Source organism: Rissa tridactyla, chromosome 9, assembly GCF_028500815.1.
Source record: "Rissa tridactyla isolate bRisTri1 chromosome 9, bRisTri1.patW.cur.20221130, whole genome shotgun sequence".
Classification (NCBI taxonomy): Eukaryota; Metazoa; Chordata; class Aves; order Charadriiformes; family Laridae; genus Rissa; species Rissa tridactyla.
Window position 1 is genome coordinate 48,106,264 of NC_071474.1, and position 14,681 is coordinate 48,120,944.

General features: G+C 50.3%; 1 protein-coding gene across 7 annotated transcripts in view; it reads left to right on the forward strand.

Moving 5' to 3' along the window:
- Nucleotides 1–14,681, forward strand: part of LOC128915163 (exocyst complex component 1-like) — a 34,068-nt gene that overhangs the window by 16,562 nt on the left and 2,825 nt on the right. For all 7 annotated transcript variants that reach the window (XM_054215159.1, XM_054215164.1, XM_054215163.1 and 4 more), the window contains 11 exons: nucleotides 461–593; nucleotides 1,731–1,840; nucleotides 2,797–2,946; nucleotides 3,588–3,681; nucleotides 9,508–9,626; nucleotides 9,857–9,967; nucleotides 10,305–10,375; nucleotides 10,973–11,213; nucleotides 12,061–12,244; nucleotides 12,771–12,970; nucleotides 14,452–14,646. In XM_054215159.1, the coding sequence (XP_054071134.1) occupies nucleotides 461–593; nucleotides 1,731–1,840; nucleotides 2,797–2,946; nucleotides 3,588–3,681; nucleotides 9,508–9,626; nucleotides 9,857–9,967; nucleotides 10,305–10,375; nucleotides 10,973–11,213; nucleotides 12,061–12,244; nucleotides 12,771–12,970; nucleotides 14,452–14,646 (1,608 nt within the window). The remainder of the gene's footprint in view (nucleotides 1–460; nucleotides 594–1,730; nucleotides 1,841–2,796; nucleotides 2,947–3,587; nucleotides 3,682–9,507; nucleotides 9,627–9,856; nucleotides 9,968–10,304; nucleotides 10,376–10,972; nucleotides 11,214–12,060; nucleotides 12,245–12,770; nucleotides 12,971–14,451; nucleotides 14,647–14,681) is intronic.

A 14,681-nucleotide genomic window follows, 5' to 3' on the forward strand; every position in this document is an offset into this window, starting at 1 on the left:
GAAAGACTCTTGATGAGCTCTGGGAATATGGGAAATTATTTACAAACATAGGATAGCATAAATGCGAGAGCTGTGCTGTAACAGCACAGCTAATCCTCCCTTCCACTGCTTATGGTGACCTCTACGCCATTGACCTTTTCATTTCTGAGTAGCTCAAGCTGCATTTTCCTTAGCTTTTCCTTTCTCCTCTCCATCGCTTTGCTGCCAGCAGTGATCCCAGAGGTGCTGGTCCTTTGGAAACTCGTACCAAGGTTTGCCAGGGCTTCCTCTGGGACTGCTGCAGTAGTTACTCTGCAGACCTTTGTTTATGGTGGGGATAGAGCAGCATGGTCCTCTTGATGGACACATGCAGCCTGAAGGTAGCGCTCAGCTATTTCAAGCCAGCACCCTTCTGGATGGGGTGAGAAAGGATGAGAAGCTGGACGGGCTTGTACCTGCGCTTTTCTGGCTTTGTTTGCAGACCCGCCTCGACCTCAGCAGGGAACACTGTGATGCCTTGAGCCGGGCGGATCTTTCCAGCCCCAGCAGAGTGAAAGCCTGCATTGCTGCAGCAGAGGCTTTATCTGGCTGCATGAACATCCAAGTCCAGCCCGGTGAGTAGAGAGCAGAGATTTATGCCTGCAGACAGCAGAGCCACCGGCTCATCCATGACCTGTGCTGCTCGCCAAGCACCATTCCGTGCTGTCCAGCCTCCGCAGGTGCCCCCGAACCCCTGAAGGTGTTCCCAGGAGTTAGCTCTCACCCTTGCTGGGCAGCCCTGGAGGCTGCCTGGGCAAAGGGGAAAAGAAATAGAAGGCAGGCACGTCTTTGTGAAGCTCGGCGGCAGCAGCACTGAGCTGGGGTGTAAGGTGCAGAGCTACAAACACTATTTCCCTGCAGCGCACACGGAGCTGGGAGCTGGGGAAACAGGCTTGAAGGGTCAGTTTTCTTCTGGAAATATTGCTGAAGCTTTCAAAGTCTTCAGCAGCTTCGCCTAGACTCACAGTTAAGCAGGGCTGGGAAAGCCAATGTAACGTTACCTCGGAACATCCGTGGAGAAAAATGCCTGGCGGGGGGGTTGCTCCGTTCCTGGAGAAATCGAATCCATTGCAAAGGGCCGAGCTGAGGCACCCACACTCCCCCAGCAGGTCTGCAGGCACCTCCCTCTGGACCAGGCACTGGCTGGTCCGGTTTACATTAAAGTTGAGGCAAACTTATGGCAAGCATCTATACAATCCCTCTAGATACCTGACACAAGGCACCGTTGTCTGCCATCTGTGTACAGCACCTCTCGTAGTTCAGAAAGGAACTGGTGGAAAGACAAGTTTGGAAATTGTGGTCTCTTGGGGCAACCCAGTTGCCTGTACTTGAGCATGGAAAAAAGATAATTCGTTGTAGCAGCATCCACTGTGGGCGTTGTTGGAGACCTGCCGGCGTACAGGGACTTGATCCTGGCATGAAACCCCTTGCTTTCCTTGTGAAGAGACTGGGCGTTTGCCCTCGGCCATCGTTGGACACATGGATGCTTTGCAATTATTTTTTCTTTTAATTTAGACTCCCTCCCTCTCTGTATTTGCTTGGTACCGCAGCAAATCCTCCTCCCTTTGTTTGCTTTTAGGTGGTAGCATTTATCCCAGAACTTGCTCCTTGAAGACCTGTTTTATTTGCCAGTGTGCTGAGTGATGTTTGTCTGCAGCCACGACAGTCCGTGCCGCTCCGTACCGCGATATTCTCTCTTTTTTTTCCTCCAGGTTACCGGAAACTGCAGTCTGTGGCTGAGCAGCTGATCATGTTTGAAACACTCAAGCAGAACTTCGAGAACTCTTTCATCAGTCACATTACGAGCATCTTCGAGCTGCAGGTGGGCTTCACTCTTCATGCGGCAGCTCAAAATCCTGGGAGATTTGAATATTCTGGTAAAATAATACCAACAATGTAGGGGATGCCACCGCAAGAGGATTCTCCAAAAGTGTCTCCCCAAAGAGGTCTTTTCCCATGCCTTCACCCCGCTGTTCCCCTCCCAGCCCTCTGGCTGGTCTCGCGGGCACACAGAAGAAATCCAGCGGAATTCGGCATCCATCAGGCTATCATGTTCCTTCCCGCAATCGTCATTAATCCTCTGGCCATGAAGATTTTTGCTTTAGATTTTCTTGTTTTACTTCGGGAGTGGTGGTGTTGTTCGTCTGTTTGTAACACAAAATCCCAGGATAAAAGCCAATCCCTTGATCCTTTGACCAACATTTTCAAGCACTCCTCTTGCAGTTTAAAAGTTGCAGTGGAAATATCTCTGTGGGGAGAAATCTGAAAAAAAAATGTTACTCTTCCAGATTTCATTTCATGAAGAGAAAAGGAGTGATTCCCAAATGTTTAGCATTAAATCCTTAAATCTTTAGCATTTACTTTCAAGCATTGGCTGTGGGAAGGGAAGTATCTGTCAGGGAACTGAGGGAACTGGGGGATCTCCATCCTTGGAGTATTTCAGACCTTGGCTGGACACATCCCTGATCAGGGACAGTTTCCAGCATGGTCCTGAACAATGAGCTTTTCTTCTGTGTCTTCTCCTCACCGCTGTGCTTAGCTGGAGCATCCCATATATTACTGGTGGGCCAGCTCACTCCTCTGGGCTCAGAATTGTTCCCACGACACGGGATTAAAACTAGAGTTCAAAGTGATCACGCGTGCTCTGCTTCACCCTTTAAATTTGCTTCTCAAAACATGTTCACAACTGGAAATTCAAGGCCAGTTATGAAGCAATTATTTTCCAGAGCTTTTCAAGACTGTTTTATTTGACTCTTTCTGCCGTTTCTGTGGCTTTAGGGCAGCGCTCAGGTCCCTGCTCTTGGTCAGCCTGTTGACAAGCTCTCTGCACCAAGCCATGGACTCCACCATGAGGAACTGGCACCCTATGCCCCGCTCATGGCCTGGCTGAGGAACGCCAACCCGGTTCTGTTCTGTGATCTCCCCAAGGTACGGCTGAAATCCTGAGCAAATATTGCAAACCATCCACCAGGAACAGATTAGTCAAACTGGCCAATTCGTGGTGAGAGCTTGGTTTCACCACACCCCTACCACCCACGAGCTTCCAGCTTTTGGCCCTTCTCGGAGAGTGTCTGGCCAACTTGGCCACAGGATGTTGGACCTCTGTACTTGACAATAAGCAGTCTGGGACTTGGTGGTGGACATTGTGTTGAAGGAAAAGGTCTGAAATGCTAAAATTTGGTCTTTTTGCTTTCATCTGGCCATTTCTCTACTGAATGAGAGTGATAAGCATTAAATGAATGTGGTTCATCATCTACTTTATTCAACATTGCTTTATTTAAAAGGTTCTAGGGAAGGGGCATCCTAAAGTCCTTGGCCTCTTCTCTTAATAGGGACGTTGTTAAGTGAGCGAGCCGGTTCTTTTTATATCACTGAGGCTTGGTTTCTATTTTTCATGCTGGTTTTTGCCTTTCCGAAGGTCTTACACACCAAAACCAATAGGTCTGCTTCAGTTGCCATCTACTGACTTTCATTTTAAGTGGGCAGCTGCAGAAAAAGCTATGAAATGGGCGCAGTTCATAGAGAGATGAGATACACCAGGAACTTCTGTGCCTGTCTTGTCTTTCCAGGTCTATGCCCAGAACCTCAGCAGACTCTATGACCGGGAAATCAAAGCCTTTTTTGAACAAGCCAAAACCTCCTTGTTAGGAAGAAGAAAAGGAAGTGAGTGATTTGCGAATATGACTTTCGGGCTGCTGAGCAGTGATTTAGTTGCAAGTGGGTGTCTTCCCCGGGCGTCTTCCCCAGATTTCGTGCCGTGAATTTACTTTCTCCTCCGCGGCCTGGGTCTGCAGCTGCGCGTGTCTGTACGTGACAAAGCTGACTCTGCCTCACACCAGGCGGCGTTTGCGTGAGCTGTGGCTCCCTGTACGATCCAGTTTTGTTTAGCTGCTTCTCAGAGCTGTAGCTTTTGTGCACCTTCCCTTCGCAGGGCTCGGAAATGATGCACGGGTGGCTGGGATCGTGTCCTGAGGAGCCATAAGAGAGGGGGACGTGGGACTGCCTGGCTGATGCTTGGTCCCTATTTCCTACAAGCAGAGCTGGTGACAGACTCCTCAGACACTCTTTTCCCTGTAAAGAGATGGCGCCAAGCCTGTCCCTGCAGACACGAGCGTATTCATAGCAATATTTGTGAGAGCAGAATGATTTCATAGCGAGCTGACTGTGGGGCTGTGTTGTCCCAAGGTGATCATTTCAACAGAAATCGCTGCATCTGACTCAAAAATATTCCAGCCGGGTGTTTCTGAAGATAAAAAGAGAAACTGATCTGTCTCCTCTGGAAGTTTTTGATTGCGCAGAAGTCACATTTTCCTTCAGCAAAACAAAGCACTGTAATGGAAAGTTCCATGCCAGCCTGGCCCTGCCTGAATGTCAAAAACCACTTCTCATGGTGTGTTTAGTCTATCAGAATGCTAGCGCGGCTCCTTCCAGCTCTGCACCTACTTCATCACTTGTGTCCACATCCTGGAGCCGGAGGATGAAGCCGAGGGGAAGAAATGGGTCTGGTGGCTGCAGGATCCCGGCGAAGGGCTCTGCCTCCCTGCAGAGGCTCTGCTGGCCCCACAGCAGCCATCATAGCAATAGCCCCTGTCCTACCCGGCTGCCCTGATATCTGCCCATCCCTTCTGGGGTGAAGCCCATGCCATCCTTGCGGGGTACCGGGGATGGTTAGGGAGCCTGGGCCGTGGGCAGCTGCAGGGAGCTACCCTGAAGCTCACCAGGCTGCAGGATCAGGCCACTGCACGTGATTTCCACTTCTGTAGCCCTCCAGGGCCCCTTTCTCTCCATTTCCGAACTGGCCATAAAGGGCAGAGCTCATATCGGGGTGTTTTGCTTTAACCCCCTCCCTGCTCTGCGGAGCCGTGAAGAACCCAGGGAGTCTCAAGCAGGGACAGAGAGAGCCTGCGCTGGCAGCGACTTGCACAAGGGTGGGAGCAGGACGGTGCCTCTGCTGGCAGCTTTTCCCCTGCTGGAGGTGACAGAAGAAGGTTCCTCCACATCCCAAGCTCTGTGGCTGCAGGCTGGCCCTGCATCCCTCCGGGTGGGAGCACTCGCCATCGCTTTGTTCTGTGTCACGGCAGCTGCAGCAGCTCCCGCCTGGCCGAGGTGAAGGGGAACAGCACGGAGAAGCATGAGCGGAGCCCAGTGCTGGGTCCTCCCACCCCCTCGCCGCACTCCCAGTACTGCCCCAGTCTGTCCCAGTCCAGGCTGGGCCAACAGCAGCAGATGGCAGCGCCCAGATGCTGGTGGCTATGTCTGAAGAGAAGGACACAGAAGCACTTCTCAGCTCCTGTTTTTGTGTGGGCATCACGGCCATATGAACACATCCACCACCCCTCCCTGCTCCTCCCGCCCAGTGCCAGCTCCCCTGGGAAAGACACTGGTCACACGTACCGGGAAAATGGCGTGGGACCACGAGACCAAACCATGATGGGCAGTGCTGGCAGTGTCCCGGTACCTGCAACGGAGCACACAATCCTGAAAAGAAAGAAGGAAAATTTCACCTAAATCGTCTTTTGACACTGGAAAAAAGAGGAGGGGAAAAGGAAAAACACTCAGGCTTTTTCTCCCCACTACTCGTCATTTTCAAAACTGTATCCCCTTTGAAGAAAGAAAGAGACAGTAGAAGCTCAGATACTAATCCTTAATTAAAATGTTCCTTTTTGAAATTTTGCTAGAAATGGAGATAGCAAACACCTCCAGGAAAAATCTTCATCGGAAACGTATTTTTCCATGCCAGAATGATTTGCCACAGCATGAGGCCAAGAGAGGGAAAAACAGGGATCAGAACCTCCCTGCTACTTCCAGCAGAAAAAGTAGTGACATGATAAAAAGGGTGAAAAATTGAGTTGTATGGGGAAAGTCAATAGGACATTGTTACTCTCTTGTAATTTAAAAACAAGGTAACAGGCAATTAAATCAGAGGGACATGCTGAAAAGAGGTGATAGGAAATTATTTGTGTGTAATGCCATTAACCTGTCGTACTTGTTGCTACAAGCTGTCACTGACGCTGGAGGACTCAGGAAGGCCTCTAGCAAGAAGATAACAGGAAAATAAAGTGAGGCGGTAATAATAGTCCCAGGATAATGCTGAAATATGGACTTTCTGAAAAAGGATAGCATTTCATAAAAGCTGTAAAGGAAGACACTTCTCCCATGGGGCTGTTACAACACACGTTGCCACCCGGAATGTCCTCCTCCCTCCTTGGAGCTGCCAGGGACCCAGCAGTGCTGGAGCACTCGGTGCATCGCTTGTTGGATCTGGGCTATCCACCCTTTGAAGGCTTTGGCAGTCCCCACTGCTGCCATCTGGACACCGGGGAGGACACCAAGCAGACGGGGATGGGCTGGTGACCACCCCTCGTGAGGATGGAATGGCCCCGGTGGAGGGCCCCGAGCAGAACAGAGCACCGCTCCTGTGCCTCCTTTCCAGCTCGTCAGAGATGCGGGGCCTGGGGAAAGCTCTCCCGTGTGATTATGGCAGTGGTGTATTGGGACAGGACGCGGCCAGTTCACGTGTCTCTCCAGGGCTCGCTTGCTTTTGCCATCGCTGAGCTGCTACGCAGCCGGCGCTGGGGCTCGTCCTTGTGGATGCCCACCACTGCCCACCCTACTTAGGAGAAGGGGTGTGCGCACCCATAAAGCCGTCATTGTCATGAGATGTTCTGGTCAGGACCAATTTGCTCCCAGCTTCCAGGTGTTTTATGCCTCACTCACCCGGGGACCGGCTCACCAGGCAGCTCCTGCACCCAGCCCAGCAGAGAGGGCACATGGCTTCCCTCACCTGCCGCGGCGGGTAAAACTAACAGCTAAAAAAGGATAATGTTCTTCTCATACACTGCTCTCCTCCGCGCCTGGACACGGCGTTTCCTGGGGAAATGTGCTCTTTCTCGCTTAAAAATAGGAATTCCTGATAAGAGGTAATGAACGTACCGGCAGCAGGCAAGCCTGGGGAGTTAGCGGCGGGGATGCAAACTCCGATCTGTGGTTTATAAGATAAAGTGATCAAGCACCATTTCCCGAAGACGGGTGATTGCTTTTTATTTAAACAGAAGGAAATAACAAAGATTGTGTAGAGGATAAAGAGGCCCCGGTTCCTATTTCCAAAGTGATTGATGGGCTCCGAGCAAGGGACTTTAATTCTGCTGGGCGATAGAAAATAAAAACACGCAAGTTTTGTCTCCTCCCAGAGAACAGCTGGGTTGTCTCAGAAAGCCATTAAAATGGGGGACATTGCAGGGGCAGAGATGGCTATTTAAGAAGCCTTTTATGAAAAGGGACTTGTTAAATAAAACAATTTTTAAAAAAAGATAGTATAGGGCATGTGTTGCAGCCAGTCTGCCTGATCCCCTTTTGGAAATGAACTTTGTCTGTCGCTAACGCCTATGTGAGTCCCATAAAATGGGAGTAATTAAAATCCCAGGAGAAAATCCAGTGTCTGTGAAACCCACTGCAGCAATAGAAGGACACCTTGATGTCTACAAGGCCGTTGCTGCACCGTTATAAACCACCAGCCCGGTGCTGGTGTCGCTCCCGTGGCCAGGATGCGATGTGATGAGTTTTGCCTGTGCTGAGGTGTGCTGGCACCGCGCTTTGCTCCCGGGCGTGAGAAGAGGTCTGGGACAGGTAGGAAGCCTCAGGCTCGGTTGGGGATGCTCAGCCCATCATTATGATGAGCAGGATGCTGAAATTACAACCACCAACCACATCACTGTAGAGTGCCATTACTAATAGAGGGAATTTTTAGAAAATTGTACCCACGGAGCTTCTGCCAGCTGCAGAAAGGTGCCTTCCCTGGAGCTTGGGGTGCCACCAACTGAGATTCACCTTCCTGCCCCTGAAGAACCTGGGACAAAGCAGGAGGGAGAGCATGACATCCCTCGGGGGGTGAGGGTGACCTCTTGGCTCAGCAGAGTCAGCAGCACCCCGGCAACGCACGCACGGGTCCTTCTGCCGAAGGAGCCTGGCAGCAATGGGCCCTGAAAGGGAGCACGGCCTCTCCCAGCTCCCGGGGAACCTCTGCAGACCCCTGCTGAAATGTTTTCTGCAAAATCGGTTGGTCTCCGGCTGTTTCGCAGGGAAGGTTTGGCTTTGATGAAGTTCTGCGGGAGCCTCATCCAAGGTCTTCCCTGATGTTTCACCCGCTCAGTGCTCCCCAGCATGAGCCGCTGCGTGGATGAAAGCCCAGGCTGCAAGGACACTTGCCTGATAACATCCCTCATCCCGCCTTTAAAGTGTCGCAGGCTCGCGCTAGCTCGCCGTGCCTCTTTCTTTCTACTGATTGCCCTGGCAGTGAATTTTTAGGGTTGAGTCCCTGCCCTCACAAAGGATTATTTATGTTGATCGCTTCTAAATATACCACCTGGTGATTTATTGCCGTGTTTCAGCGTTATAGGAGAGTTCAGAAGGCAAAACCCAAGTGGTTTACAATTAATTGTGAGCCAATAATTAAGTCTTTTCTCCTCATTTTCCCATTCCCTTTTCCAGACTAAAATTTACAGGCTCGTTAAATTCTTTCCTGCTTGCTATGGGGAGATATTTTTTCCTGGTTTTACCACTTCCCAGCAAATGAAATTATCATCGCTCATTGCATAAGGCTGGGAAAAAGATTATGAAGCAGCTTATTAATTTTCTCCATGGTTTTAGCAAGGCTGAGGTTGCGAGCAGGGCTGTCTGTCATCTCTCATCCCTGCTCAGCGCGTAGGACATCTGACAGCGCGTAGGACATCTGACAAATCCTTTCCAAAGGTAAAAGCCCTGCAGGTAGTGGCTCGAATAAGACTATTTCGGATGTTATGGGAACTGGAGAGCTGTCCTGACTCACCCCGGGCCTCTGGGGTTAATGGAATGATACCAACTTTTAGAATTAATTAGGAAATAATATGGATGTTTCCCCACTGGTTTCTTTCAGTGAGTATAATAGTGTTTTTGCAATGCACATTTCAAGGAAATTTTTCAACTTTTCCACGTAAGCCAAGCACCCAGTGAAAACACTGTGGCAAAAACTGCTAATGTTTCAGAAGTATATTAATTTCCAGGTGAACGTTTATCATTTTAGAAGGCTAGTTTTTGAAAAAAGCCAACCCTCTCCCCTGCATGGATATTGTTTTATGGCTGTTTACCACCAAAACTAAGCAAGAAACATTTGTCCTGAAATGTTTCTGCCGATTTATGCTCTTTTCACCTAGGATTTTTCACTCCCCAGTCCTCGAGAGTTAGTACTAAGCACTACATAGCACAGGGGTAAACATCGCAGACACTGAAATAAAAAAAGGGTGATGAAAAAGAGAGAGAGATGGATAAGAAGGCAGACAAAAAAAATGAGAACAAACCCTGCATCCCCTGTATATCTGACTCCAACAGGAAAAGGCCAATTCACACATAAGATCAGGCATAAAAAGAGACATTTAAATCTGTTAAAATGATCAAAGGAGCTGGAGAGGACAAGTGGGATGGAGACGTCTAACCACCTACCAACATACCGTGCAGGTCTTCAGGAAAGCTTAGAGAAGCCGATGGCGATGGGGAGCAGGCAGCAGTCTCGATGGAGTCTCCCTGGGAGCAGAGAAGGTCAGGAGGACACACCGGACAAAGGCAACGTCATCAAGGTAAGCAGCTGAGGTCTCCCAAAGGGCTCACATGTCCCAGGGGGGCTGTGCCAGTGCTGCAACCCATCCTGTGGACCTTCCTCTGGTTCTGGGTACCTGGAGGAGAAGCAGAGATGTTCTGCGCTGCTGACCTGGCTTAGACGTCACTTCAGGTGGACATGGACATCTACTCCGGTGTCTTCAGCATGTGCTAGAAGAGTTTTCTAACATGTCGGATGGTTTCTAAGCAGATGTTGGAGCAGGTGCTGAGAGAGCTGCAGCCCCTTTGCACCACGGAGCAGCAATTCATTGAGAAATTCTTCCAGTTAAGCCAGGACCCTGCAAACCTGCAGGTGCTGGAGGTAAGTGTGAGGGCTATGTTCTCTCCAGTCCCATTAGCCAGTCCTCCTTCCAGCTTGATACACGCCTCAGCAGGCACAGTGGAGTGGCTGCTTACCTCTATCAGATACCTGAGCTCTCCTGGGGTCTGGTCCTCTATCAGCTGGCAGTGGCGGGGAAGCTCAAGATCTCCTGGTGGCAGAGGAGAATTGAATTGATAGCTCCAGCAAAATCACTGGATCTCTAAGTGTTAAACACAGGACTCCAGTACGAGGCAGCAGAAATGAAACCCAGATGTCAAGTTTTCTTCTCTGAGGGAGGGCAAACAGGTCATAATTTCCATCCCATTCTTTCTTGCAGGCATCTGCCACTAGGGGAGGAGAGAGTACGGCACCTCCAGAGGACCCTCCTTGCACCAAGCCTCGGAGCCAGTACGTGGGTGATGAGATACAGCTGGCTGCTCTGATGGGGACATGGTCTAGAGTGTCCTACAGGAACTGCCCGAGCAACAGATGGAGACATTTTTATTCACTCTTGACCATTCTGATGTCTACTAAGTGGTCTCAGGTTTGCACCCTGCACAGCAAAAAACCAGGCGACATCGTAGCTGGGCATGCAGAGAGGCTGAGCAGAACCTACTGGTTGTGCCTCTCCCCAGCACAGCGTCCCTGCTTTAGGGTGGAGCAGAAAGCGAGGTTTATGTTTCATGCAAAACCCTATGTTTTGAGCAGTTTTATTTTCTTATGAGCAATGTCATAAAGTTTCATGTCTACGGAACAGAAATCTTACAAAAAACGTCAGCATGAAAACACTGAAATTTTTCATTTGGCTGGCAGAACAGGACACTTCAATGCCCTCCCACGAGCAGAGATGGTGAAAAGTTGAAAGATGACCCAAGCAAAAACAGGCTCCACTGCGATATAGGTGGCTTTGATCCTTTCTTTAGCTTTGCGCTTGCCTCTGCAGCTGGCCACAGGGCCAGCGCCCCTCCCCATTTTATTACTTACTTGTTTTGTTTTGTTTTTAAGACTAGAAGAACCTACGACCCGGCTGCTGAGTGAGATCTTCAGTTGCCTGGAACCGGAGCTGAGAGGATTTCTAGATGTCTGCAATAAGGTCCACCCATTCGGCTGCTTGCAGGTCCTGGTTACCTTGAATGACTCCGTCTTTGAGATGTGGGGCTTTTCCTCAGCTGTCCCCTCGTCCTTCCTCAACGCTGTCCTGGGCAACATGCTGCTCCTGGCCAAGAGCAGCTTCAACAAATACATTGTGAGTGTCAGTAGGAGTAAGCCCAAACAGACCTGGGTGATGTCTGACCTCCTCCAGAATCTTCTAAACTTCTAACATGGTCTTCATTGAAGGCAGTATGGTTTACTTCAGGCAGGGATCTGGCTCTTTGGTTTTGGGAGGACTAGACCCTTGTTGCATCTACAATTGCGTCTGTGTGAGGGATGTGGGATACAATACACCTAAGTGCCATCTGTGCCTCCTCTTACCCGGATGGTCAAACCAAAGGGGTTTCCCCCATACAGAGTACTGGGAGGCTGTGGGAGCAATGGCAGCATGTCAGATGGTTGGAGCCAAGCTCTCCTACTGGCACAGCAGGACATGCTCTGGGACAAATCGGCAGGGAGGGGACCAGTGGGCAACAGCAGCAAGAGCTCATCAGAATTGGCCAAGGAACCTGGCTCTGAGTCCCCTGAGGTTGAGGGAAGCCACATATTGACATCAAACTCTGTTCGTGCCAAGACCTGGAGCAGCAAGTCTGCTCATGAACCAGCCTGAGAAGGGCAGGACGTGGCAGTGGTGAAGACCTCTGCCCGAGGAGCTGCGGGGGTCTGCGTGGGGGGGTTGCAGCACTGTGTCTGAGCAAAGAACCACATGGCTGGGGAGACCAGGTACGCCAATGCCAGGAGGGCAGCTAGCGCAGCTTCACATCCAGCCTCAAACAAGAAAGCTCACGTGTCGTCTTCCTATAGAAGATACTCTAAATGAAGAAAGTAGTACACGCGACTGATTACGTTGCTTGTTTTCTGGCCTGTGCCTCAGCGTGACATAAAATGAGGATGGGGCCACGTCAGGTCTGAGAGTGCTGTGTCTTGTGTGTTGTTGCCAGGGGACCTTGTGCAAAGAGATCGAGGAGGCAAAGATGCCCAGCAAGATGAAAGGCGGGATCCTGCCCTCTGTGAGCCGCTTTGAGGAGTTCGTGGACTTCTCAGAGGAGGTGTTCAGGACAGCTCGGCGGAGAGGGGAGCTGGACAAAGCACACCTCCAGCTGGCCGGCAGCGTCTTCAGCAGCAGTGAGTACAAAGGCTGATGGCTGGATGCTTCAGTCAGACAAATCATGGAATGGTTTGGGTTGGAAGGGACCTTAAAGAACATTTAGTTTCAAACCCCGGCTGATGAGACAACCTAATCACATGTTTTACTGCCATGAGTGAGAAGGGCCCCCTCTGTTCTGCATGCGCAACGAGCTTCTCAGGCTCTTGCCTTCTCCAGACCAGTTGGCGAGTGTCTGGCAGCATGGTGAGCCATGCCTCCACTCAGCAGGCTGAGCGTGTGCCAGGCCGATGTGCTGCTCTGGCACCCAGGTCAGAAACAGATTTGGACAGGGCTGGACTTGGATGTCTCTGCAACCTTTTGGGTAAACAGTTATTAAACGTCATGACCCCAAAGCTCTGCAAGGCAAGGTGGTTGAAGAGCTAAGCAACCTGTGATGATGCTCTCCGCTGGTGACCTGAGCCTGACGGAGTCTGCGTCTCATCTCCCTCCTGACCCAGCCTGCAGGGTCTTCTCTCCACACCTGATGTGTTCCTTTCTTTTAAGTCAATAGTCTGTCCTCAGCAAACCTGAAGGTGAACACAGATATGGTCATGATGGAAAATTTCCACCACATTCACTGCTTCCTGTGCCAAAAGAAGATCCACTGCCTGGAGGGCAAGAAGAGAGAAGCCAAACAAAGGTATAGCGAGCACATGGAGAAATATGTCATCAAGTACCTGGGCCAGCCACTGGAGAAGCTCAATGTGAGTACAGGGTAAACTGAGCCTTCCCTGGGTCTCAAAGGGCAAAATCATGAATTAACTGGTGTTCAAATCACCCCACCCCAAATCCAGCCTGGGATTATATTAGTGTGTTGTCACATCCCCAGTGTCCTCACACCTGCTCTGGTCACTTGCTGCTGGGTTTCACCGTGCAGCACAGCCCCAGCAGGAGCTGGGCTCAGTAGCATCAGATGTTTGTACCAGCTCTGCAACCCAGCGTCCATCCGGCGGCCTGAGGACCCGTTCAACCCCTGCTCTGGGTTGCGTGCCTGCATCTGGCAGACGCTGACTTATTTTTGCACGGCTGCCTGGTCTCATAAGTCTAACACAGCTTCTCGCTTCCTGAGCGGCTGCTTTCTTAATGAGCTAAGAGCATCTGGCTTTGCTAACGCAAACAGGCATCCCCCTTCCTCCCAGAGACGACGGCTGCTCCCAAGACCCCTCCTCCCTCTGCTCCTTCTCTATTCTCACTGGCCTAAAATGTCTCACAGACTGAGATCAGCTTGAATTATTCATAGGGCCTGTTACTTTCAATTCGTTTCCAGTCTTTGCTGTCAAACATCTTGTAGGTTTGACTGGAAGATCAGCTCGGTGTCTCATGCTACCTGCAGCCCTGCGATGTTAATGGCTTCAAACTCTTCCTCTGTGAGGGAAAGTATAGTTTCATTGCTTACCACAAAGCAAAACGAGTAACATATGAAGGTACTTGGGTTGCATTCTGCTCGGGGATTTCCAGAGTCCTGACATGGCCTTCTCTAGCAGACCACATGGCTCTTCAGGTCTGAGCACGGTTGACTAACATCAAGAGAAGTTGCGAAGGGGCCTGAGTAATGTAGGAGCCCATTTCTGGTTTTGAAAACAGCTTATACGTTTAAGAACCTCCTTCCCTCTGAAAATCTTTAGGATTTAGGATATTTCTCCACAGCAAAATTGCAGTGAAAGCAATTTTCTGAAAGCAGCTGAGGTTTGTATCTCTGGGGGTTGGCATAGCCCTGGGCTTTCAAGCAACAGCCATGCTCGGGGTGGGACACGTGCTTTTGAAACTCCTCCCTACGGAACAGCCTTTTCTGCTTTCATAAAAAAAATCTTGGAAGAACTGAGGAAACTTGAGTTTTGCTTTACACTTCTGCAGATTCTGGGATCCCCCAGGCCCACCTCTGGCTCCAAACCCTCTGTAGGTAGCAAAGCTGTATGAAGCACCAAGGAACATGAGTGATTTTTTCCAGCAGTCCCATTGCTCCGTGGTACTGCAACCCTTAGAGATGCCGTTTGCTAAGCAGGGAGGGAAGAGAACTGATGAAATTCCCTATGCCCTGCTTTCCTGGAGGATAAAAAAATCTCCATACTTCATTTCCATTTAATTAGACATGGGAAGGGAGCTGAGGAAAGCGATCAGGTTTCTGCCCTGACGCAGGAGTCCGCCTTAGGGCAGCTCATCAGTGAATGTCTCCTTGCCTTTCCAGCACTTCTTTGAAGGGGTGAAAGCCCGTGTGGCTCAAGGGGTGAAAGAAGAAGAGGTCAGCTTTCAGCTGGCCTACAGCAAGCAAGAGCTGAGGAAGGTCATTGAAAAATACCCTGGCAAGGAAGTAAAAAGAGCCCTTGAGACCCTCTACAGGAAAATCCACAAGTATCTCTCCCCAGAGGAAAACCTTTTGCCGGTAACTGGAGCGTGATCTGGGTGTAACGTTATGAT